General features: G+C 40.6%; 1 protein-coding gene and 1 long non-coding RNA gene across 4 annotated transcripts; both read right to left on the bottom strand.

The window, feature by feature from the left end:
- Positions 1-40: 40 nt before the first annotated feature.
- On the bottom strand, positions 41-17,473 carry SYPL2 (synaptophysin like 2). Of its 2 annotated transcripts, XM_034414764.3 has the most exons (6): positions 17,136-17,462; positions 16,855-16,926; positions 10,167-10,291; positions 6,744-6,948; positions 4,611-4,802; positions 41-2,636 (listed from the first exon to the last, which is right to left on the bottom strand). In XM_034414764.3, exons 1-6 carry the CDS (start codon positions 17,190-17,192, stop codon positions 2,508-2,510), a joined length of 780 nt encoding a protein of 259 aa, XP_034270655.1. In that variant the 5' UTR covers positions 17,193-17,462; the 3' UTR covers positions 41-2,507. The 2 variants fall into 2 exon arrangements, with proteins under 2 accessions (XP_034270655.1, XP_034270656.1); XM_034414765.3 differs by lacking the exon at positions 16,855-16,926 and having other exon boundaries at positions 17,136-17,473.
- A 1,456-nt stretch (positions 17,474-18,929) lies between these two features.
- LOC148114585 (uncharacterized) lies at positions 18,930-26,917 on the bottom strand. Of its 2 annotated transcripts, none has more exons than XR_015733063.1 (3): positions 26,809-26,917; positions 22,332-22,505; positions 18,930-19,214 (listed from the first exon to the last, which is right to left on the bottom strand). It is a non-coding gene; the product is annotated as an uncharacterized LOC148114585 (long non-coding RNA). The 2 variants fall into 2 exon arrangements; XR_015733064.1 differs by lacking the exon at positions 26,809-26,917 and adding an exon at positions 24,424-24,606.

Below are 26,917 nucleotides of genomic sequence, written 5' to 3'. Positions count from 1 at the left end.
ATCAGATCTTCAATTGGTACTATCAAACGATAACACTTAGTATCGTGACATCGATTTTTATTAATTGAGGACGTTGGACAAATCTTTGCAAAGGTAGCAAGTAATCTGTAAGATTCAGAAGAAAGAATCAAAGATATAAACAAGATGAAAGACACACATATCTAACTACATTTGTAGGTTCAGTGTTTCAGAAAAAAATATAGAACTCCTTGAAATGAATGATTATGTAAACACACTATTAGCTAAAAGCTATTAGTCTAGGTATGGACTAATTTGTTGATAGAAGCGCACATAATAATTGACTACCAGAGAAACTCATTCTAAAAAGATAGTCAAACAGTTTTCTTTGGTTTATAGTAATCTTTTTCTTCTATAAAAAAAAAAGGACACTGCAGGGCCAGTAGGAGACTATATATCATAGTTTCAATGCCAAAATGCCACAGGATTTCCTAAAAACTATCACTGTGGTGAAGAAGTACCAGTAATAAAAATTCAGGAAGAAAATGAAGTTTACAAAAAATACAAAGGACACCTGCTTAATATGAAGGTCCCACACCTAACAAAGCACCAGTATTAGTAATATTAAGATCTTTTTCTCCCTTTTCTGATAAAAGAAGATGTGGAAATAAGAGAAAGTCCAAGAACAAGGTCTGATATAATAGATTTAATTCAACAGAGAAAATAATCATCCTTCCATACTCTGGCATCTCCCACATTTCCTAAAAGCTATCCCCTCCCCCCCATTTAAGTTTAGGTCTATGGAAACAGAGATTTGAGGATTGAGGGGTGGGAAATAACTGAAGAATAGCTGATATTCTCAAGAGCAAGTTGTTTCTAATGAAAAAGATGGAGGAAAGGAAAATGCAGATTTATTGTACTACACTTAATTTCTGGCAGTCTTGTCCTCTATCTAAGAGACATCCAGAGATGCTAAAAGCTTCCTTAAGAATTCCCATAGCAACTTGGGTGATTAGGGTGGCTCATGTCACCATCAAATGATGTTGCTAATTGCAGCCAAATGGGAGTTAAATTTGAGATATGAACAAGTATACATTAGTTGACTGATAGTCAATTTCAAAAATGAAGAATTAACAATTTCCATTACAGAGGATTTAAAGGCCATTACAAAACACAAAGATTCTGAACAATATCATAAGTTATATATTAAAAAATTCCATCTGTGCTCTCCATGTTTCTTAGCCAAGTTTGGGCTGTCTTAACTTCAGGTGAATTGAATTAGTCTGCATACTCAAAGAAGTTCATATTGTGAAATGTTTTAAAATAAAACAAAATTTCAAGAAGTTTTGAAACAGATGTCAAAATCTAGAATAATAGAAGTATTTCACTAAAGCTACTTCTGGATGGTCAATATTTGTGTGCAATCTAGGGATAGCAAAATCAGCTCACATTGGCAAGGATTATCCTTTGTGGCTCAAAATGACCAATGAGGACTTTCTCTTATTTCAATTAAAAAAAAAAACTTTCCCATATTAGCCATGCAAGACTGAACAAGACACCTGTGTGCAAACAGTATCTTAAGTTGTAATCAATTATATTTAATGGAAGCAAAAATATGTTTAGAATATGTATACTCTGTAGTACAAAATGAGAAATGTAACACACTCCTTTCTGCCGTCAAATGTATTAAAGGTAAAAAAAATATTTTGTTTTAATTTTATTTTGCTGCTCAGCCAAGTGGCAAGTTACTGTTTTTACAACTATTATTTATTGTATTTATTTATTTATTTATTGGTTCGATTTATATGCCGCCCTTCTCCGGAGACTCAGAGCGGCTTACAATGCGTTAAGCAATAGCCTTCATACTTTTGTATATACCTGCTTAGTAGGGCTTTCGGGCCCCCCTAAGCAGTGTTCTTTTTTATACAAAGTCAGCTTATTGCCCCCACAATCCAGGTCCTCATTTTACCTACCTCGAAAGGATGGAAGGCTGAGTCAACCTTGAGCCTGGTGAGATTTAAACTTGCAGTAATTGCAGGCAGCTGTGCTACTTAACAGCACTTTAGTCTGCTGCGCCACCAAGGCTCTTATAGTTACAAAGTAGACATATTTTCTCTCTAAGGCACTTCGTTGTCCCAAGTTCTGTGGTTCTAATTATTTGGTTTTCTCTAGGTTCTTATTCAACTCTACTGGCTTCGTTTAAAAAAAGATAATGATAAAAGTCATCAGTAAAGACATATTGCCACACATCCTAAGATAGGTGACTAATGTGAAAATGTACAGTAGCATATGCTTATAAAAAATCCAAATAAAGAAGAGTTTTGTTGTAACTATGAACAGTCTGTGTATCTACGACCACAAGAAGACCAAATGATTGCAGCTGGAGAAAAGCCTCCCATTTCAGTCACAAAGGGAAGCCAATATGACTGCTGAGCAGTAGCAAAAATGGCAGAGAAGACACATTTCCTGCATGGGATGAGCAAAGAAACTGCATGTTCTTGATTTGTGAGGGGGGGGGGGAAGAAGGCTTCAATGGGGGTGGGCTTTCCTTATTGCTTATCAACAGCCCCTTGTTCAGCAGAATTTTCCTTGTTGGTGGTCTGTGCATGCCAAGGGGTTTCTTTAAAAACAAACCAGCAATTTCCAGCCCAGAGTATAAAGTTGACAAAACCAAACAGCTGAGGAAGAAAATGAGAAGTGCGTAGTTAATACAAAGCAGTTATAGGTGAATGCTGAACGCTTACATAAAGTCAGTTCAGTACTTTTTAATGCCCTCTTGTTCAGATTTTCACAATGATTAAAGAACAGAAAAACAATGAACTTCTGTTTGGTTTACACATGTTCATATGCAATAGCAATACTGTCTCATATTATGTTTGTGAGATCCAAAGTCATAGAGGAACATAATTTTGAAATCGGCCTGTCCATTACAAAATTATTCTGCCTTGACTGGATATTCTGTCTATTTGTCTGTTCTTTATCCACTGAACAATCAAGTGCTAATACTCCTCATATGTGAATTTTAATAATAATGATTGTATTCAGTAGCACATAAACCCCACCCAGTTTAGGGTCAGGTTATGCTTACAATAAGCAGGGAAAGTCCTCTCTTTTTCTCCTGCCTCGGAGGGTAGTAGTGTATTTTAAATCCTTCCCAAGGAATATACGTATTCAGAAGGGTGTTAAAAACGTACCTCTTCCAAATAACATTTTTACTGTTGTTTTTATTAGGCATGTTTGTATTGATGACTAAGGTTCTACAAATAATTTCTATTGCCTGGCTTTTATTTTAAACACACTGCTGTTTTTCAATATTTCCTTTTAAATGTTAAAATACCATGTTTTAAACTGTAATCTTTTAGAAATACGTTCTTATAAAGTTCTTAGAAAGTTCAAAATATTCTTAAAGATCCATCTAATCCTGGGCACCCTGTTTTTGAACTATTACCATCTGGCAGACAGTACTGGATAATAAAAACAAGGAGAAATAGGCTGAAAAACAGCTTCTATCCCAGGGCAATAACCATATTGAATTCTATGGTATAGTACTATAGTGCAATATCAGGTTTTCAATTCCAATTATATAGAATGTAAAGGAAGTATGTTTGTGTTTTTATTTTTATAGTTATAATGTACACTGAAGACGGCATTTAATTTAGTTGTAATGTGCAATGACAAAGTATTTAGTATAACTATACTAAACTAAACTTATGTTTGTATGCTTATGCTATTCTTGATTCTTCTTTAATCACTATGACCGTGATGGCAAACCTATGGCATGCGTGCCATCTGTGCCATAGCCATATCAGTGGGCACACCAGCTCAGCTCTGGCATGCATGCGCATGCCGGCCAGCTGATTTTCAGGCCTTCTCGGCCCACCAGAAGTAGGGAAACAGGCTGTTTCCTGCCTCCAGAGGGCCTGGTGGGGTGGGGAAGGCCCGTTTTTCTTTCTCACCTGGCTCCCGATCTTCTCTATGCATCTGGAGAGGGCAAAAAAGCCTTCCCCACCCCCTCGGAGGTCCTCCGGAGGCCTGAAATGGCCCATTTCCCAACTCCTCTCTAGGAGTCTCTGGAGGCTGGGGAACAGCAAAAAAGTCACTTCCTGTCCAACTGGGAGTTGGGAAATGGGCCGTTTCAGGCCTCTGGAGGGCCTCCGAGGGGGTGGGGAAGGCTGTTTTCGCCCTCCCCCGATGCATAGAGAGGATCTGGAGCCAGGTGAGAAAGAAAAACGGGCCTACTGGGCCATCACGTGCCAGGAGCGGGGGGGAGGGGGGTTGCGTGTGCATGCGTAGGGCAGGGCAGATAGAATTATGGGTGTGGGCACGCACGCACGAGAACCTCCTCCTGGCATACAATGGCAAAAAGGTTAGCCATCACTGCACTATGATTTGCCTTTCTCTTGATTAGCAGCTGCTTGTTGAGCAAACTTAAACAGAAGTTTCTGTTTATAAAAACGATGGTGTTTGTTCACCCTCTTTCAATGCATAATTTCAGAGTTAGTGCAGAATAAGACTTAACAGACTACCCCGTTGGTTGTCAGAATGCCTTTGATTTAGTTAAAAAAATGGAATGATACTATATTGACTATAGTGCAGCTAAGGTCCCCATCCTCTCCCTCCCAATCACTACATTACTTCCAGGCAACTCTTACCACAGAGATGTTGGCCAAACCCATAGAAGGAGTGGCCCCAGCATTGCACACTGCATTTTTGAATTGACATACTGACATGGCTGCAATAAGGCTGGAAGGCCGTGTAGCTCCTTTCACGTCTGATAGACCTTTGCCCCAAGCTGAAAATGCCACTAGCCAAAAGAAGGTAAATGAGACAGACGCACAGAAGTCCTGAATGAAGGGGGGAAAGAGAGAGAGAGAGAGAGTCATGGTTAGTATACTCCATGACAGTAGCTCCATTCTGCTATATCCCTTCATCCAAAATGCTCATGCCCAAATGAGGGGGCAGACCATTTATTTTAATCAGACATGCTTGTTATTTCACACTATTTGTAGGCTAACAATGATCACTCCACTCCATAGTAAGTAAGGTACACACCAGTGGTGAAATCCAAACTTTTTTACTACAGGTTCTGTGGGCGTGCCTTGGTGGGTGTGGCAGGGGAAGGATACTGCAAAATCCCCATTCTCTCCCCACTCCTGGGGGAAGGATATTGCAAAATCCCCATTCCCTCCCCACTCTGGGGCCAGCCAGAGGTGTTATTTCCGTACCGGTTCTCCAGAACCTGTCACAACCTGCTGGATTTCACCCCTGGTACACATGCTGCACCTAGTCATAATATAGTTTGTTTGCTGCTGCATCAGCTATTATTGGTTTATAAACCAATTGTAGCTTATTCAACAAATCATGGATAAGCAAATCCAGGCTAAGCGCATCACATGAATCAGGTGATAATACTGTTGCATAGGTTGATTCTTCTTGTGCTAGTACTCCAAGGTCAAGAAAAATACAAAACAAAGAGGGCAGGACTTCAAAACTGGATGCAAGTAGTCCTCACTTAACAACCACAATTGGGACTGAAATCTCAGACATTGAGTAAAGCAGTTATTAAACAAGTCATCACATGACATGAAGACCTGGTTTTGTCTGGGGACCAAATGGGGGAGTTCTACACTGGAAGGGACTGCTAGATTGATGGCAGACTCCATATCCCCCCATCTCCCTTGCTCTCTGTTTTCCACCCATCCACCTGTTTGGTTATCGTATTAATATTTTATTCTTGTTGTGTTCCTTTGCCATTGTTTATTTCATTGTTCTATTATTTTACTTCTATTCCATCTACACTCCTTTCCTTGTCTCCCTTTTTATTATTGTAAGCTGCCTTGAGTAACCCCATGGTGAGATAGGCGGCAAATAATTTAACAAATAAATATAATGACTGCTTCATTCAACAATGTTGGCACTTCCAGTTGTGGTGATTAAGCAATCTTATGGTTGTTCAATGGTCAAAGTCCTAGTTAAGGAGCATGGGGTAACTTGGGGCTGGGGGAAACCCTGGGAGATCCATTGTGGGTTCTGCACAAGTGTCTCTCTATTCAGGAGCTGAAGATCCTCCCTATTGAAATCTAAGCAGGATTTTCAGCCTCTGAGCAGAGAGATATTCATACGCAACCTACACCAAGCCTCCTAGGCTCTTTCCCCTACCTTCCTGAGGCACCCACACCCCTTGCTTTACTGTGCTTCCTCTCCAATCAGCATCTGAAAATCCTGCTTGGATTTTGGCTCCCCTCTTGTCTTTGCAGGCTGGGTGAAAGAGCTCCCTGCTAAAGGATTTCAGCTCCATGCAAGCAGGCATGAAGGATTTCAGCTCCATGCAAGCAGGCTCTTTCAGCTAGCCCCCAGAGGGGAGAGGGAGTTTTGGCAGGCAGCAGCAGCTTGAAACCTTTCCTGCTGTCTTTCCCATTGAAGATTGCAAATGGTGAACACATTATTGCATAGCACTTGGCAACTGTGAATATAAATGTGAACAGGTTGCCAAACAACCAGACTGCAATTATGTGACTCTGTGTGTGTGTGTGTGTGTGTGTGTGTGTGTGTGTGTGTGTGTGATGTTTTGCAATGAGGCCAATGTTAATTTGATCCCTGGTTAAACAAGGACTACCTGTAAATGTACATAATGGAGTTTTCTACCCTTTTTCTCGGATTTCATATTCAGAAACAATCATATTTTTAATGGAGTTTGCTTTAAATTAATTGCATTTGTATAGAACTAGTTCTGTGATGCAATACTTGAAATCTAAAGAGCTTGAAAACCAAACTTGAGATCTTACCGCAAAAGGTAGCTTCTTATTCTCCTTATAGAGGGAGTGAAATCGCAGATATACTGCAAGAGCTGCCATAGTATATAGAAAACTAAAAACCCCCAAGGTCACGAAGAATTCAGCTGGTGCAGAAAAGTCTCCCATGAGATGCAGCACTCTTTTAGCAGTTGATCCTTCGATACAATCTGGCATATCAAATGGGATTTTATACAACCTGGTCAAATTGAAAACGAAAGCAAGAGAAACAGCTTAAATGTAATTTGAGTACCTAGTACAGAAGAATTAGGCTGCAGGATATCTCCAACATCTAGAGATCTGCATGGGGGAAATATATATTTGCCTCATTCCCACCTTTGTTAAAAATATTTTGCAGGTTTTAAACATTTTTCTTAGAGACAAAAATGAAAAGTCCCAAGCAGCAAATTTTTTAAAACAGTAGTCTGAAAAAAAATTCTGATCAACACAGCTTGGCTCCAGATTTTATGAGACTACCTCATATTCTATCCAGTCCTGTTTAGTGTACATCCATCTAAGACTTTATGATAAATCAAGTTTTCTTGCCAATAACAACACTAATACAATTGTTTGGCAAATTCTTTCAAACCCTATTACCAATTTTAATAAGTGAGAATTAAAAAGTAGTTAAACCTTCTTTGAAAAAGTTTAACAGAATTAATGGGTTAAAGAGATGATGCTCTAAAATTTTCAATTTATATATGAAGAAACCCTTTTGGAGTAAGTAATGTTATGTAAACATATAAACATTTATATGTTGGAGTAAGTAAAGTTATGTAAACATGTAAACATTTTAAAAAGTCAAAAAAAAATAAAAGCATGAATTAAGAAAAAATACAGCTAAATCTAATTTCCCAGTGCATATAATAACTTTCTGTATTTGCAAGCTCTCCTTGCTTCCAACACATCCATGTATCACATCACGGATTGCCTTATTCTACTTCCGTATTATTTTTAGCATGATTTCTATTGAACACACATCTTGGAAAAAATATAAAGGAGAAGAATTTATTTGAGATTTCCCTGTTGCAAACCATAATTTATGCGTTTATTGTAATGATAGTTTAACAATTGACAATGCATATACAGAATTTCTTGCAATGAAGATACATCTATGAGAAAAGAGGTTTATATCCTTGGCAACCATGTCTAACATAATTCTGAATTCAAGAGACAAAGGGGCCTCAAAGGATGGGGAGCGAGGAATCTATTCCACCTAAAATGTTTTTCAACCCATATACAATTCATTAAGATACTGTGTTTTGTTTTGAACTGTCACTGCCAGTACCACCACAACCCTTCCAATTTGTTCCCCTTCTTGTCAAAGGCATTTTAAAATACTTCACAGACATGCCTCTATTTATAGCTATCAGATGTTGGCAGGGAGGGAAAGATGCACACAGATATAACCATGTTAGATCTTTCATGCACTGATTTCATTCCAACTTAGATCTTGTTTCTGTTTATCCAAAAGCCTTATGGTAGCATCTACATGTAATGTAGAAAGTTTTCGTAGTGTTGATTTGTGCTCCAGAAAAATATAACCTTTTATCTGATCTGGCATACCAAAAAGAAATTAAGGATATTATGCATACTCCAATGCTGCCTCTTGTTTTTGGCAGTGGCACTGATCACAAAGGCCACCAAATCTTAGATCACTAAGATTTAGATAAAGAACTGCTGATATTTTTTTACTGCTTTATATGCCCCTCAATAAATGACAGCTGTATCAGGTCAGCTGCTGCTTTTAAGTGTGTAACAAAAAAAAAATCCTTTTCCTCTCAAAGCAAATGAGAGTTTTCAAAATGCTTTATTGTATTTCTGGCTACACAGCAGTTTCCTACACAGCTAGTAACCTGCTATAGCAACGCTCATCTGGAAGTAAGGGCAAAGGAGAAAGAGAAACAACAATTCAGAACTGCTGTACCGTAATCGTTATTTTAATTTAATTCAGATGATACAACTTTGCTACACTCTGATTTGCCGGTGTTAATCCACAGAGTACAGCCATAAAGTGCATAAATTCAATTGACATCTGCTTAAACTCCTCAATGAAAATTGCTCGTGTGGTGCTCTCAAAGTTTTAGACAATATTATTTTTATCCAGCTCTCCCCCTCATATCATTTGAAATACAATTTAATGTATTTGAAACCACAGTGGGGGTGTGGCGGAAAGGAATTAAACTACTCCTAAGCAACATGCTGAAATACAAGTGCAAGGCAGCTGGGCTTTCCACCTGCCATTCTGGGTGATAATGCCGATCTGGAAGCAAGGTACCCAGCTAGAAACAGAATTCTCACCTCCTCTGGTTGTCTCTAACCAAGATATTTCAGACATGAGCCCTTTTTAAATAGATGCAGTGGTGTAAGCTGGTGGTAACGCTGCCTTGTCTTAATAGGTCTCTAGTGAGGATAAACTCCTCTTGGAGATTCTGAAGTTTTGGGAGAAGGGAAGGTTCATTTCTAGCTGTCAGAACTGAGCAAATATATCCCCAAACAAAATAACAGACGGCATACTTCTAGATATAATGGCGCAGAAAATAATACATTTGGCTTAACTTCTTTACCCACAAAGTTTTCGGGAAATCACAGCATCTCTTCTTCCTGCAGGTCAATGCATTTTCTAATTCACTCTTAGTGTTAAGTAACAAACATTTTCTCATGTGGGAATATTCCAATATATGGAATGCAGCTTATTTATACTATATAAGTCATTGAATTTTTTTTCAACCATCAAAGATCCAATAGACACTTGGCTGACCACTGCATCTGAATAGTGGATCAGAAGTGGTTCCTATTGTGGCATGCATACACTAGTGTCTTGGATGAATTATATTTTCCTTCACAAACAGTCTCCAAATCTCTGGAAAAAAGAAAAGGGATACAGAGCTCTATAAAATCTGCTATGTGCAATCAAGGCACAGTTGGCCTTGGTTCCCGAGTAGTAATACTCTATGCTGCATGACAAATCACTTTGAAAACTAAAAAAAATCTCAAAAGTTATCTGACAAATTAGAGGCATTTAAAAAAACAACCCCCCCCCCAAAAAGGGGGGGGAATAGCACATCCAAGTTAACATGCTTAAGTGAGATTTCTGAATGTAACACCATGCAGAGCAATGTCCAGCCATTGTTGTAATAATGATACAATTCATTCACTGCTTAATTCAATTTATTTTGAATCAGTAGTTAAGAGATTGAAGGCAATTCCAGAGGAATGGTTTGAAAAATAGCCTACGATATTGAGCAATTCTAGTTAAAGAATTACTTGTCACTGAAAAAGGTTTACGGATATCTTCATAAAAAGAACTCTAAGAAATATAAATTAACCATTTCCCCTTTATCAGAGGCTATTACCAACAGTGTTTAGTTTCACATTATATCTTCTATATCTGTACTCAGTCAGCTTTTCATTTACCTGAAAGGATATCCAAACTGCACAGTAATAGCAGTTGTCTCCTTGGGAAGCTTGGTGCATTTCACAGTAGCCCCCGTTTCTGCACTAAAAGAACCACAGGCTCCAAAGGCAAAAATGGCAAAGAGCTGAAGAAAAAGGGGAGAAGAGTTTAGGATTAAATCTGTTAACAATCAATAGGAAAAAAAAAACTTGTCTAAACAAGACAACACATTTACCAACTCCTGTGAACAATCCCAAGACCGCAGAAATTGCATACAACTACCAAGGTTTATAAAAAGGGTTTAAATAAAACCACATCAATCATCAATGCACATCAACCTTTGAAAAAACTATTTGTAAGCAATACACACATCTGATCAATTTTTTTAAAGTTGCATGTTTTCTTGGATAGATTAAACAAAATATTGAAAGAAAAGAAATAGCTTGTGGGAGCCAACACTGCAGAAAAAATATCCAGGTTTATACTCAACTTCTATAAGAGAAAAAGCATCAAATTAAAAAAAAAAAGGCAAGATGTCTTGCTTTTTTGCAGGATAGTAAGCAGTATTAGAATCCTTAGATATAACTAATAGCTTTAAAAAAAGCATCTTTCAGAAAAGTAAGTGAAATAATTCCATCAGCTCCAATAGAAAGCTAAATGGTTTTACTAAAGTCTGCCCCTAATTATTGGACAAAGAACAATTATGCCACATATATCAAAAATATTTTGTTTCAATATAAATTGCCTGGAGCTACATAAAATCAATCCCCACCCAAAAAGTGAAATCCACAGTATAAGAATGTGCTTGAAGCTGATAGAGTTATTCATATTTAACACACCATTCTATTCAGAGATACACATGACTTTTGTAATAAGCAAAGCTCAGCAGGGATATCAAACTCATGTCGTCATTTGACGTATTGTGACTTTTTTCTCCTTCGCTAAACCGGGCATGGGCGTGGCCAGCACATGACGCATCCGGCCTGTGGGTCGCGAGTTTGACACCCCGCTGTAGGAAGGTATATAATAAGTATATAAAAGCAGATGCTAGTGTTGGAAGAGACCAAAATTATATGATTAATATGAGACCTCACCAGTGTTCGGTCAGATTGGGAGCGGCTGGTCCTCCAACTACTCTCCAGGCGTCTTTTCCGGCGCTTCATCTCCCTAAGCTCCTCGGAGAACCAAGGAGCTAGGTGAGTTCGGTGCCGGGTCAGAGGCCGCAAAGGCACGACACGGTCCAAGGCCCCGGCAGCCGCACTATCCCAGGCAGCCACCAGGTCTTCAGCCGAGTCATGAGCCAGAGTCTCAGGAAATGGCCCAAGCTCCATCTGGAACCTATCAGGGTCCATCAGGCGCCTGGGGCGGAACCACCTGGTCGGTCCCGCCTCCCTGCGGCGGGGTGCAGCGGTTAGAAAGTCCAGTCGAAGGAGCGAGTGGTCAGACCATGACAAGGGTTCGATGGCTATATCCCCTATATCAAGGCCACTCAACCACTGACCAGAGACAAAAACTAAGTCCAGAGTGTGTCCCCCTGTGTGAGTGGGGTCATGAATTAACTGAGTAAGGTCCATGGCCATCATGGAAGCCATGAACTCTCGAGCCACCTCAGACGTTTCACCGATAGATGGCAGGTTGAAATCCCCCATAATAACAAGTCTGGGGGTGTCCACTGCCACCTCGGCTATAACATTAAGCAGCTTGGGCAGGGCCGTTGCCACGTGGCAGGGAGCCAGGTACGTGACCAACAAGCCCACCTGTACTCCACGACCCCACTTTACAAAGAGGGACTCACATCCGGCTATCTGTGGAACAGTGGTCTCCCTTGGATCCAGAGCTTCCTTTATAATAACCGCCACCCCCCCGCCCCTGCCCTGAGCCCTCGGCTGATGAAATGCACGGAAGCCTGGTGGGCATATATCCACGAGGGGAACTCCCCCCTCCTGGCCCAACCAGGTCTCCGTAATGCCCACTAGGTCCGCCTCCCCCTCCTGAATAAGATCATGAATGAGGGGGGCTTTATTAACAACGGACCTGGCATTGCATAACATCAGCCGGAGGCTGTGGCCCTGAGAATCTGGACAGCCTGGGGAATGAGAAAAGCATTGGGGACCGGAGTGTGCAATCGCTCTAAGATAGCGAGTGCGCATTCCCCGAACATGATGTGGTCCCCAGCTTCCGCCATATCTGCCCCTCCCACTCACTATGCTGATGGAACAGCCCTCTTCAAATCGAACTCCAACCCCCTCCCCAACCTCTGGTTCTACGTCCCTAATGTCGCAGCCCTTCGCTAAGGCTGGTCTTGAACCCGGTGGATTTCCCCCAGAACCCACCCTAATCCCCCCCGAACCCCTTAAAATTTTTGTTAAAAACCCACTAAAAAACCCACTTAAAAAACCCCTCAAACTCTTCTTTGCTGCATGCCATCTCTCGGGGCTCCAACGCCCGTCATCAAGATAGGCCCTCGATAATGAAGAGGGCCAAACCTGCGAGAGGGGGGAATCTCGCAGGGCACGAAGGTCATTCACTGAGTACATCTGGACATCAAGGGGAGGTGATAATCCATGGCCAATAGTGAGTGAGGGGGTCCTGCCGGCCGCTTTGAAAGAAGCGGTTGTGAGGCCCCTCCTCAAGAAGCCCTCTCTGGATCCGGCTGTTTTGGCTAACTATCGTCCAGTCTCCAACCTTCGCTTTGTTGCGAAGGTTGTTGAGAGTGTGGTGGCGCAACAGCTTCCCCGGTACCTGGATGAAGCTGTCTATCTAGACCCGCTCCAGTCCGGCTTCTGGCCTGGGCACAGCATGGAAACGGCATTGGTCGCGTTGGTGGATGATCTCTGCAGGGCTCGGGATAGGGGTTGCTCCTCTATCCTGGTCCTGTTAGACCTCTCAGCGGCTTTTGATACCATCGACCATGGTATCATGTTGCACCGGTTGGCGGGGTTGGGGATGGGGGGCACCGTTCTGCGGTGGTTCTCCTCCTACCTCTCTGACCGGTCGCAATCTGTGTTGACAGGGGGGCAGCGGTCGACCCCGAGGCACCTTGCTTGTGGGGTGCCACAAGGGTCGGTCCTTTCGCCCCTTCTGTTCAACATTTATGTAAAGCTGCTGGGTGAGATCATCTGTGGCTTCGGGGTGGAGTTCCATCAGTACGCTGATGACACCCAGCTGTACATCTCCACCCCAGGCCACCCCAACGATGCCCTTGAAGTGATGTCCCAGTGCCTGGAGGCCGTGCGGGCCTGGATGGGGAGAAACAGGCTCCGACTCAACCCCTCCAAGACCGAGTGGCTGTGGCTTCCGGCGTCCCGATATAGCCAGCTGACGCCATTGCTGGCTATTGGGGGCGAATCACTCGCCCCCACGGAGAGGGCTCGTAACTTGGGCGTCCTCCTGGACGCACGGCTGTCGTTAGAAGATCATTTGACGGCCGTGGCCAGGGGGGCTTTTTATCAGTTCCGCCTGATACGCCATTTACGCCCCTTTCTAGATCGGGACTCCCTACGCACAGTCACTCAGGCACTCGTCATTTCCCGCCTGGAGTACTGCAACGCTCTCTACATGGGGCTCCCCCTGGGGTGCACCCGGAGGCTCCAGCTGGTCCAGAACGCGGCCGCGTGGGGGATTATGGGGGCGACGAGGCGCTCCCATGTAACACCTCTCCTGCACGAGCTGCACTGGCTCCCGGTGGTCTTCCGGGTGCGCTTCAAGGTGTTGGTGACCACATTTAAAGCGCTCCATGGCTTAGGGCCGGGGTACTTACGAGACCGCCTTCTGCCACCAATAGCCTCCCACCGGCCAGTACGCTCGCACAGAGTGGGCGTCCTCAAGGTGCCGTCCGCCAGACAATGTCGGCTGACGACTCCCAGGGGGAGAGCCTTCTCTGTGGCGGCGCCCACCCTCTGGAACAACCTCCCCCAGAGATACGTACAATAACAGACCTCCGGATTTTTCGTCGGGCCCTGAAAACCCATTTATTTCAACTAGCTGGGCTGGCTTGAGTTAATTTTAAATTGATTTTAAATTGGGTTGTTTTAATTTATGGCCAAAATATTTAATTATTTTAAACTGCTTTTAAATTTTGTATGTATTGTTTTTTACTTTGGCTGTTCACCGCCCTGAGTCCTATTTTGGAGAAGGGCAGTATAGAAATTTAAATAATAAATAAATAAATAAATAAAATGATGTTTAGCATCAACTAAAAGTAACAGTTGCAACAAAATTATAATATAATATAAAAAGCTCAGAAAAAAAGCTACTGAATCTGCCAGACTCTCATTTTTTACTATCCTAATAAACCAGGAGATAGTCCTTGACTTACAACCACAATGGAGCTCAAAGTTTCTGTGGCTTAAGTGAGTGTTGGGTCATTTTACAATCTTTCTTGCCACAGTTGTTAAGTGAATCCCTGCAGTTGTTAAGTTAGTAACACAGTTAGTAAGTGAATCTGGCTTCCCCATTGATTTTGCTTGGCAGGAGGTTGAAAGGGGAGATCACATAACCCCCAGGACACTGCAACCCTCATAAATATGAATCAATTGCCAAGCGTCTGAATGTCGATCACATGGGGATGCTGCAATGATCGTGAGTTGTAACTTCCAACGGTCATTAAATGAACTGTTGTAAGTGGAGGACTACCTGTGTCTTGATTTAATAAAGTTTATCCAGAAATGTTTACTGGCAGCCAATACTGACTTTGCTTTCATGAGCTCCAGTACTCCATGAAATCTGTAATTACTATCCGTAATTCCAGATTTCACGTAACAGCTAATGACAGCACTCAACACTACTTCTGCACCAGGGGAAAAATCAGGCTCAAACTCTCAGCGGTACTGACTTATCCCAAAGCAACTGTTTAAGTGCTGACTTCAAAGAATTTAGAGCCAACTATTTTTTCTATCTATACAGGAAAAAGAGAACTAGCATGGCTCTCAAATATTTTGCTAGATGTGAAACATATAATTGAGAAAAAAGCTTCTATATAGAAAAGAAAATGCTGTATTCAGGAAATACTATCCGTACCCCTGCAAGCAGTGTGTACAGCCACCTATCATGAAAAATACCTCTGTGTACTCAATAAAACATGAAAAATCTGGTTTTGGCTCTTCAGTAGTTAACACTTCCCAAGCTATGACATTATCATTGAATAAAATGAACAGATCTGTTAGGACAAAGGAATCCTTTCAAGATACAGTCACTATGACTTTTACTAAGGAGCTTTGTCATTAGAACTTTCTTGCTTTTTTAAACATATGCTAATTTTAGCCTATGTTCTAAAATGGAAGCTTCTTGAGATGATTGATATAATGTCTTATCACAATGCAAAAAAGTGTAGCGAGATCTGAAAATGCTTAGTGAATCTAAAGACCTTGTCAGGCAGCAACACAGCATAATAAAAAATCACAGACTGTGAAAGAAGCCTATGCACACATTTGAAACAATGAAGGAAGACCCAAACAGCTACTTATATTGCATATCTAAGAAGAATAATGTCTTGATGTATAATGGAAGGCCACTTGTGCCATTCGTCATTAGATTTTAGAGCTAGTTTATTCTCACAATCTAATGCTTTAACCAGTCACTCAATGCACAAAATTGCCATGACCAGAATCTTCATATAGCAATGCAAATATTGCTGTCCTCAAGCCATGCATCATGCAAAGACAAGTCCTTGCCATTTACAGGGGACCCACTTGCATTATCTTTAAAGTACTTGAGATGTGTTTTCACAGAAGTTTAAACTCATCCAAATCTGCTGCACACTTAGATAGAATGCTTTAGCTCAAGTTTTTTTCCCCTTATCACTCAGTTCCTCCCTGATGCTTTTCAGATTCTGAACCTGTATTGAACACGCTTTGTGCAATTATACAAATTAGAATCATTAACTCTATGGTTTTGACAAAACGTATTCTTCACATTTAAGTAATACCACTATTGTCTAAAGATAGAACAAATGGTGGTACAGCATGTTACTCAATAACAGTGCTATCTTTGGATGTTTATAATATAAAACAGGATTTTGTAAAAAAAAAAAAAAAAAGGAAGTGGGTTTTTCTTTTTTCTTTTCTTTTTTTAAGAAATAGAAAGTCGATTTGGGTCCTTTAAGGCTTATTCAGTTTTCCCCTCTAACTTTTTTATTAAAAAGGGTAGAAACCTGAAAGTGTTCCTAGCGATCAAATTGAAATTGAAATGCTCTTCTCCCGTGAAAAGAGACACACAAAAATACAGCCTTGGAGGGGAGTCTTCTGGCGCTTGGTCTGTGCTTTGGACTAAATAAATCCAGAGTTTCTAATCTCCTCTTGGGAAGGCTGAGAAGAGAGAGAATTTGTGAGCTCAGGGACAAGTTAAGGCGTGGTATGTGCAGAATCAGAGCTCCAAAAAGGTTAAACCCGCCTGAGTGAAATGTGAGCGCAGCTCGCCACTGTTCCCATACATACCCCAAGTCCATAAGACTCCTTTGCACATAGAAGGACTGCCCGAGAAGGCACTCCCCTTCAGCTCAACCGGCTCCTTCACACAACCCAGGTCCAATTTCCCTGCCTCGTGTGGCCCCTTCCCTTGATGAAACTTCACCAAGGCAACAGTTTTAGCACATTGTCATCCTTCCCTTCCAGGTTGGGGACCAGGTCGAGGGGTGGGGGGGGAGAGGTGGGGGGTGGGGAGCGGAGAAGGCAAAAGCGGAAAAGTTGCACACGGAAAGAGCAAACTTACCCACTCCAGCACCTTAATGAATCCCAGGGGCTCCTCCAGACGGCCCCAACGCAGCCCCCCAAACAGCTGGGCCTGGCAAGGAAAGCAGAAAAGAGGAGAAGGGGGGGGAGAGAAACAAGGGCAGGGATTTCAGGTCAGCCAGGAGGGAAAGCAAATGGGGGGGGGGGAAGGAAGAAGAGGGAGAATTAGGAAAGGGCATCAGAAAGTGAGGGACAGTCACAGACAGACAGACAGAAAGAAAGAAAGACCAAAGAGGAAACGGCCAGCAAAAGGAGCCCTACCACCAGGTTGGAAGACTCCTTGTCCGCCGCCGTGCTCTGGGATCTGGATTCTGACATGCCGTCCGAGGAGAGCTGGTCGCCGGGTCGAGATCGGCTTCCTTGCCTCTCTGGCGAGTGGGCGGGGGGAGTGAGCCAGGCGAGGGGAGCCCCGGCTGGAGTTGGCGGCGTGAGCGGCTGCTCCCTCCTCTACGGACCTGCGGCGAAAAAAGCCCCGTCGGAACTCCTGTCAAACTCGGCAAAAGAAGAGGGAGGCGCGTCAAGGCGACGGCGGGCGGACAGGCGGACGGGCTCGCCTCCTGCGCGCGCTTCGGCTCCTAGGCTGAAGCCGCGGTGAGGGCGGTGCTCTCCTGCCGCCGGCTCCGCCTTCCTTCGAAGGGGCGGCCGCGGACTGCCCAGGCGCCCGGCGTCTTCTCGCTCGCCGGAGGAAGGCAGGACGCGCCTCGCTCTCTCTCTGCTGCGGCGGCTAAGGATGTAAGCTAAGGGGCTGCGAAGGGAACGTCGGTCTCAAGCATTTTAGTGCTGGGGGGTGGGGTGGGGGCGCAGAACTTGGCCAATGCAGGAAGCGGGGGGTGGGGGAGAGCAAAGGGCGTTGTTTTCTTTCCTTTCATGCAAGTAAATGCATATTAAGCAGGGGTGAAATCCAGCAGGTTCTGACCGGTTCTGGAGAACCGGTAGCGGAAATTTTGAGCGGTTCGGAGAACTGGCAAATATCACCTCTGGCTGGCCCCAGAGTGGGGTGGGAATGGAGATTTTGCAATATCCTTCCCCTGGAGTGGGGTGGGAATGGAGATTTTGCAATATCCTTCCCCCAGGAGTGGGGTGGGAATGGAGATTTTGCAATATCCTTCCCCCAGGAGTGGGGTGGGAATGGAGATTTTGCAATATCCTTCCCCTGGAGTGGGGTGGGAATGGAGATTTTGCAATATCCTTCCCCCAGGAGGGGGTGGGAATGGAGATTTTGCAATATCCTTCCCCCAGGAGTGGGGAGAGAATGGGGATTATGTAGTATCCTTCCCCTGGAGTGGGGTGGGAATGGAGATTTTGCAATATCCTTCCCTTGCCACTCCCACCAAGCCACACCCACAGAACCGGTAGTAAAAAAATTTGGATTTCACCACTGATATTAAGTTTGAAGGGATGCGGGCTTCTAAGCGAGCATTTGGCACATTTCGACGCTGTTTGAAAAAGGAAAGTAATCCTTGCAAACACAGATTGGTTGATGGGAAGATGCCCTTCTTCTATTTAATATAAAATAGGACTGCTTGTGCTGTCTGCCAGGGGTTGAGGAACCCGTACTTAATTTTATTCTATCCTTGTGTCCCACCCCAGAAACGGGATGAGATAGTTGTAAATGATTGAGCTTGGATGAATGTCATTGTCTTGCTAAGGTCTCTAGTAGCATCGATGTACAATTGTAATTTTTTCCACGCATAGGAAGACAATTATTTCTTGCATTCTTAAATTCTTCCTGTCAAACTTAGGCATTTCATTTACATAAGGATCGTTGACAGTTAGATCCTGCTTCAAACAGCTTATTACTTAATGTCTAAATACTTATTTATTTTCCTATTTCAATCCCTTAATTAATTGGTGTGTGCTCTCCATAATGAATAGGCATATTGTCCTGTAAATTATTTCCATTGGAAATTCAGCTACTAGCTGAAGAGTTTACTGTAGTCTGCTAAGTTTTATTGACTCTCCTATTTTAGTATTTCATATTGTTCCTTCCTCTCAAATTTGGCATGATGAACAGTATAAAAGTGTTTTAAATAAATTTGAACTGCCTTCACACAATAATTCATAAAAGTTTTATTCTTACAGATTTCCATCACTTCATCACATGAAGTCACTGAGAGTACAATCCAATGCTAAATACTCGAAAAGCTTCTGTTGCGTCCAGTAGGTCTTATTCCCAAGTATTTTGCATTGGATTGCAGTTCATTTCTATGGAAGACAGTGAAGCATGAACAATACAGGAAGTCCTAATTTAGCAACTGCTTTGTTTAGTGACTTCGCAGTTTTGATGGTGATGAAAAAGTAGCTTTATGACCAATCCTCACATTTACAACTTTTGCAGTTCTGTAAAGCAAAGGAAAGGGTTAGGTTAGGTAAGATCATAAGAACATTTTCATTTTTATTTAGTGACTGCTTTGCTTAATGACAAAGTTGCCAGTCACAATTGTAGTTGCTAAATGACAATTACTTGAATGCTGAAACTGTGGGACATGTTTTGGAGAGAAGATGCTTTATTGGTTCTCATCAACAGAATTTCACTTTGAGAACAGTAAAGGCATGTGAGAGCCTGGTGCCCCATACCTTATCTCTGTTATGATATACAGTATGTATAGCTAAAATGAATAAAAGGAGATGTGAACATAGAGGAAACCATTAGACCTTTACAGGACATGATTTAGTCTGCAATAGAGCTCTCTAAACTTTTACAATCACAAACTGAGCACCCCTTAAGAACATTACAGATTCATTCTGACTATGCAAAGCAGTTTATCAAGGCAAATGTCTGCAAAGGAATTATGTTTGAGGCGTAGATATGGATAGGGATGTCTTGGTATTTGATAAAATTTACTTTACATTCAGCCGAGGCAATATTATTAATGTGGATATTATTACTTTTTTAACCCCAAATCCTGTTGAAGTTAATAGCAATATCACTTTTTTTGCTCCAGATCAAGAGCTGATGTAGATGATGCCTTAGGGTATAGGACAATGATGGCTAATCTTTTCTGGATCGAATGCCAAAAGCGCATGCACATGCGAATGTACATGCGTGCCCCCGAGCCCCCCAAAATGCACATGGCCTCCTGCATGCGTGCACAGCCCCCACATGCACCCTGCCCCCAGTGCATGCATGGCAGAGACCCTAAGACCATCTGGCATGCGCAGCGGAGCTGAACTGGGGCAACGGCTCGTGTGCATCAGCGAGGGTGCAGCGTGCCACCTGTGGCATGCGTACCATAGGTTCACCATCACAGGTATAGGATAAGCATGCTTCTTCCCTTGTTATCCCCACTCCCATCCTATTCACTGTTCCTTCACTTTGTAACCCTTTTACTGACACTGAAATGTTTTTCTGGTATATCAGAGATATTCTGTGGGCTCCATAATAATTTATGTTTTGTCTGATAGTGATGTTTCTGCCCAATCTATATAATTTTTCAGCTGGCTCTTGAGCATAAGACTGCATTTCAGACCTTTTGGCAATTAACTTCATAATGTCATGAAATCCAACACTTAACAAAGTTTTAAAAACTGTTCCCCAAAACAAAGCAGTGGCTTTGTTTAGGTCAGCAGTGGCTCCAAATTATAATCTTCCGTCAAGGAGAAGGTTTCCATTAGGAATGCCTTTGTTAAAGTTAGTCCACAGGAAATTAATATTCAAAGGATAATCCTGTCTCAATAAGCAAGATAAATTCGGAGCTCATAAAATACTGGGCCTTGTCCATTCAAGCTTTAAACATTAAAACTAGACACTTGAATTATGTCTGGAAGCTTATTTTTAGCTCATAACATTTACTCATGTTATATGCTAAGAGTGTCCTATGCCAGTTAAAAGTCACTTCCTATGTTTTAAACCAGATACATTTCCTAACACTTTAGATTCAATGTCATATGCAGGTCTGATATATAATGATATATTTGTGCAATTATTAAGTCCAGAAGGAATATTTCCTTTAAAAAAAAAAAAAGACTTTAATTTTGTGCTTAATGTAATGTACGAACAAAGCTAGTATAGAGTTCTTGGTGCTCTCAGAGCTTGGTTGTTCGCTTGCAAGTGTTTCATTACCCAAATGTTTGCACTGATGATGTTATCTAGTTGGGTAATGAAATATTTGCAAATGAGCAACCAAGCTCTGAGAGCACCAAGAACTTCACAGTTCAGTCCTGAGCTATACATATTTTCTTCTATTAAAATCATTAAAACTATTAAAACCAATATATCTTAGGTCTACTAAGTCGTGATTGGCTATTATTTTTATTTTTCCAGATATCTTGAAACTGGCTATCATAGTAGTGTACTTTTTTGGGTCTGTTTTCTTCTCATATGCTACTTTAAATTATTTATTTTACAATACTGACACTAGCGGTAGTATTTTAGTTTGGTCCTCAGAAGTTATTGTTAGCTATTCTGGGAATGTACTCCAAGAGTAAAATATAAATGCTCTAATCACAATACACAAAATAGCATGTGGGCCCCACACATCAGAGGTTATGTTCACACATATTAATCACAGTCGTTAAACTACAATATAAATAGTATGAGATTAAAATATTAAGATGGATGGGAATTAGCTCCACGCATTTTCACATCTGGAAGGATACCTGCATGCTTTCTCTAGTTATCGGTATTTGGATAATGCACCACACATATGGTTTCAAATGCAGTTCCAGAAATCATACATATGGCCCTCATTTCTAGAAGTTAGCATTCAGCTGGGGGATTCAGGGATATCTAAGTTTATTCCTTACGTAGTTCCTTAGCTTATCAGTACTTCTATGATAGTTCTCCTTTGCTTGATTTTTTTCTTTAGCTTTTAATAGCCATACAGCTAGATAAGAGATTATGAAGTACTGCTTCTATCCCAAGTAATAGAATGATGGTTATTAATGTGATACAATTTTCTGGGTAAAATAATTTAAATGAAAGTAGAATACATAATTATATAGGTTTCCAATGTGAATTTGATCTGCTGTTTGGCTGGTGCAATGTCATCTGTCTATTAAGAACAGCATCTTTTTCCAGCAAGTCCCATGAGTATTCATAGTTCGTTTATTTTATCTAAAAACTAATTTTTGATAATAAATTGATATTCAAAAAGTATTTGGGGAGAATAAAATTGCATTTTAGTACAAAACTTAAATTATAATGTCTAACTATGCAAGTATACAGTTCAAGCAGTTAATGTTTACATTCCCATAATATCTTTCCAAATTTATTCACGGTAATGTTTGGAATCCATTCATTAAAAGAAAAAAAATGTATTTAATTGTCTGACCAAAACATTTGTCTAAGAAAAAAACAATGTCTAGAATGCTTTTTAAAAGTCCATATTTTAGTAACATTATTCATGTTTGTAGAGCTTGGTAGATTTTGCAAACTATACCACAATATAGGAATTAAAAAAAAATACTGACAGATAAAATTACTAGTTCTGTTTTGTCATTTATTAGAATACTCACCAGGCCTGTTTTCAAAGGATGTTATTTCTTCCATATTGCTAGCTCATGTCATCCTTTAAAAGAATAGCAATTTCAAAGCAGAATTTGTTATCTTGATCACTTTCAGAGATTCCTCGTAGCAACAATTATGGATTGTCCTCCATATTTTTAAGAATCCCGCTTTTTAAAGTTGTACTAATAAAAAAATAAGGTGTTCAGTCAATCATTTTTTCGTGTTACTGTTTAGAATATATTTTATCCAAGCTTTATTCATTAAACAATAAGAATTAATAAGTATTCATTTATAAAACCATAGAAAGTTGTGATATTTTATCTTTTTAAGTTAAACGATATTAGAAATAGAAAAGGCAGTTTGAATGTTTGCAGGGATGAGGCTGAATTTAGTCATTGCTATAACTTGCTTTAACTAAGAGCGGAAACAGGAAGTTGCTATTGGAACCTTTGAAGATAAGATGTGAACTACTACTAATAAACAAAGCAGGTTTCTCATCATATATGAAAATGTATCTTATGTATCTTCATGTGCATTAAAATGTATCTTATGTAGCAACACTTTTTGTTTGTGCTAAAATTATTTTACTCTTTAAATTAAATGCTTTGAAAAATTACACTAAATAATTCGGATTTATAGTTAGCCTGTTAGCTAGATAACACCTTATAAACACCACAGCACACTGAAATGGGGCAGTTTTGTGACTCTCTCCACACATGTACTTAGGTTTGTCTCAATGCAGATATTAATTCTCTATAGCAGGCGTGTCCAACTGTGACCGGGCCTCATGCAGGCTCTGGACAGCTAGTAATGCAGCCCCACAAGATCATAAACTTTTAACACTCTGTGATTTAGATACATTAACTACATTATATATTTTATTTGTGGCCCAAGACAGTTCGCCCCAGACAAGCTAAAAGGTTGGACACCCATGCTCTATAGCAGGGGTGTCAAACTCAAGACCCCGGGGCTAGATCTGGCCCGCAGGGTGCTTAGATCTGGCCCATGAGGCCGCCCTGGAAACAGCGAAGGACCAGCCCGGAGTGCTCTGCCAGCGAAAACGGAGCTCAGGAGGGCTGCATGTGTCCCAAACTCCATTTTCATTGGCAGAGGGTTGCAAGAGGTCGTTGGGAGCTTGGGAGCCCGTTTTCGCTGGAAGAGCACCCGGGCCACCACAGGGCCCCCCGACACGAGTGATGTCAAGCTGGCCATGCCTACCCTAGTTCTGCCCGGCCCCCCAAGATCAAACACAACCCTGATGTGGCCCTCAATGAAATCAAGTTTGACACCCCTGCTCTATAGCTTTTCCTGAATATTCATGTGCAGATTTAACCATACACATACTTATCCTGACTCAATGGGCCTTGTTTAGTAATAGATGAATATAGGTTAATGTTTCAGACATGAATCAAAATTTATTAGCAATTTTCCATTAAATATGGAGCTGGTTTTGATATACACAGTGTCAAACCACCAACAGCTCCATGTTTATCAAAGGAGAATTGTTTTGTTAAGTTAGTAGTTAGCTAAAAGTAGTGACATAGTTAAATTCTCCATCATTCTTTTAACAGAATACAGAATTTTATGAAGATATTAACAATTTTAACACAGTATGTAATACAATGAAGAATGCAAATGATCAAGTGGTAATAATCACACTTGAAATGGTAGTCTGAAACTATTCCAGGGTCACTCTCCTGGCCATATATCCTGGTTTGACCAGGATTGCCTGGCTGTGTGCTTTATCGCAGGCATAAAAAAAAAAAAATACTTCCTGGCAAATAGGACTGTACAGCTTGTCAGTGGGCATGACAGATTTATCCCATCTGTCATAACTTGCTTCCCCTTTGCCTGTGCAATTTAGCAGCAGGCTCAATCAAAGGGTGAGGGAGTTTAAATGTATGTGTCCCCCTTTTTAAAGAAGCATGGGATTAATGGTCTACCCAAACATGCCCCCTCTTTATCTGCATACAGTGAGGTAAGCTTTGAAACAGTACTAAGATCCACACTCCCTGGCTGCTGAGCATGACCTTTATCCTGGTTCGTCTGCTTGAAAATATGGTAAGCCTAACTGTGACAAAAATTGAATAGTATTTTTACCTGTCACACAAGCTCAGGCCTTGCTTGCTTTATTCCCAGACTTTCCTTGCGCCCATTCTTATCAACTCACATTTACTTTATTTCAGGCATTATGAAGTCTTTCCTATCTTCTTGTGGGAATCTGTAGGTTCTCCTTCATCCAGAAGGATCATCTGTCCTCACCAAAAGGCCAAAGCCTCCCTGCATCTTAAGGGGTCTTCCTGAGTTAGGACCAACACTTTTGTGAAGTGAAAAAGTAGGTCCAAACCAAGCCTCGAATCTTTCAGACACAATTCTGCACTCTACACTGAGCCCCAAATAGGACTTTCACAAAGGAAATTCTTCCCCCTTAAGGAAGTCTTCTTGCCCCATATTGTTTGGTAATAGTGGAGGAATGCCAGATGTAGTCATTATGATGAATATTAAGTATGTGTGTCCATAAGAGGGAACAAGGCAGGGCAAACAATATACCCTGATGTTATAACAATATCTATGACATGACTATGTTTTCTACCAAATACTGTATCTGTGAATGGGGACATCATTTTCATCACCCAGCTGGACAGAGGGGTTTTTACCACTAGAAGGTAGCAAAGAGATGCTCCAACTATTTGCTACCATCTAGTTGTCACTCAGATTTTTACAATCTATTCTAGATCTATTTTGCACTACTTATTATCTTACTGGAAAATTCATTCATTGCTCCTGACCCGAAGCAACTGAAATAGCCAAGATAATAAGAGTTAGATATCGTGTTTCCCTGAAAATAAGACCTTGTCTTATATTTTTTTGAACCCTGAAATAAGCGCTTGGCCTTATTGCCACGCGCTCAAAAGCCCAATTGGACTTATTATCAGGGGATGTCTTATTTTGGGGGAAACAGGGCATTTCATTTCTTTATATTTTTAATCCACCATATAATAAACGTACTCTGTGCAGTTAATGCTTTTAAACAATAACTGGAAGTTGAGAACAACAGGCCAAGCTTGTTTATGCCAGTTTATTTCAGCTGTAGGGGTTGCTGTAGAGACAAGACAAATAAATGACTTTCAGATTGTATATTGATTACAGCATTTGTCTACTCTGCTCTCATGATTAAAATACAGTACATTCTAGCAGAATAGCGACATACTGCTAAAGTCAGAATGTTGTGTCCTGTTTTGATGGATAAAGAACATTAATAGGATAATGGGTAGGGTGACTCAAAGATTGTTATTATGTTCTTTGATTTTAATCTATGGAAGTTAAATAAGAATTTACTTTTTTTTCTTGGTTTCACATTTTTATTAGTTTATCAAAATACAAAAACAAAGAGAAATTCAGAAAAATTTCTCTGAAAACTAGGAGGATGGGGAATATGGTGTATAGAGGGGAAAGGGAAAGAAAAAGGCACCAACTTCCAACTCTCTGTAGCACAGTAGAAGATAACATTAAAACCTCAACTTTTTACTTTTACACAACAGTATATACTAGCCATTTTTATAAGCACAAACCTATCTAATTAACAAAAACAAAATCAAAGTTTCATTTTTTTTCATTGCAAACACAAAATCTGGAAGCAATTTCCAAATAGAAACAAAGTTAAATATATTCTCTTCTTTGGATAAAAGAATCAATTTGACCATCTCTGCTTCTTGCTGTGGGGAATAATATATGCTTTTGTTTACTCATTATTTTTTATCATAATTTATATTAATTTAAATAAGAATTTACAAAGTTAGGTAAGCAGCAATGATTTCTTACCGGCCGCTTGATTCTTCTTAATCTTGTTATGCTATGCTAATTATGTTTTCTTTCTTATTGCAAATATTAAAATATTCTGGAACTGCTGCTTTAAACAAAATAAAAATAATTATCTATAGAATTGATTTTTCAGGGTCTCTTTTCTCCTCCTTCATCTGTTATTGTTTATTTTCTAAATCGTGTGAAGTATCATTAAATAATGCAAAAACATGAAATAAAATTAAATTTTGTTTTCTTGGTGTAGATTCTTAAATACAGCAAATTTACATATGTTAATGAGAAAATTGTGATTTGAATATTTAAGTATACACTATCATAATGTTTATTTTTCTAATGAAAAAGAAATATGTGAGACTGTTCCACAAAATATGTTTTTATTTGAAAAAGCTTAGTTAAGAATTTGTTTATCCTCATTGTACAGTACTCTTGTTCACATAAGCATCTGAGGCACAAGAACAATTGCTTGCCTCATTGCATTCTTCTGTATCTAGTGACTTCTATGCATTTGACTAGAACTTGTATTATCTGCCAGCTAGAACAGCTGATCTGTATGTTGGATAGAAATCATGTGAATTATTGTGCAGATCAACAGATAATGATGATTAAAAGATGCTTGCTTGGATGTTAAGCATGCTAATAACAAAATCAAAGCCAAAATCCTACCTTTTATTCCTTGCTGGTATATTTCTTTGGAGGGCTATTTGTAACCTCAGGAAAGAGCAACTTTGAAAAGTAAGGAAATGTGAGTAAGATTGCATCTGTCTATGCCAGG

Source organism: Pantherophis guttatus, chromosome 3, assembly GCF_059756535.1.
Source record: "Pantherophis guttatus breed Tessera chromosome 3, ASM5975653v1, whole genome shotgun sequence".
Classification (NCBI taxonomy): domain Eukaryota; kingdom Metazoa; phylum Chordata; class Lepidosauria; order Squamata; family Colubridae; genus Pantherophis; species Pantherophis guttatus.
The sequence above is the reverse complement of the archived record's forward strand: the minus strand, read 5'-3'. Positions and strand labels throughout refer to the sequence as shown.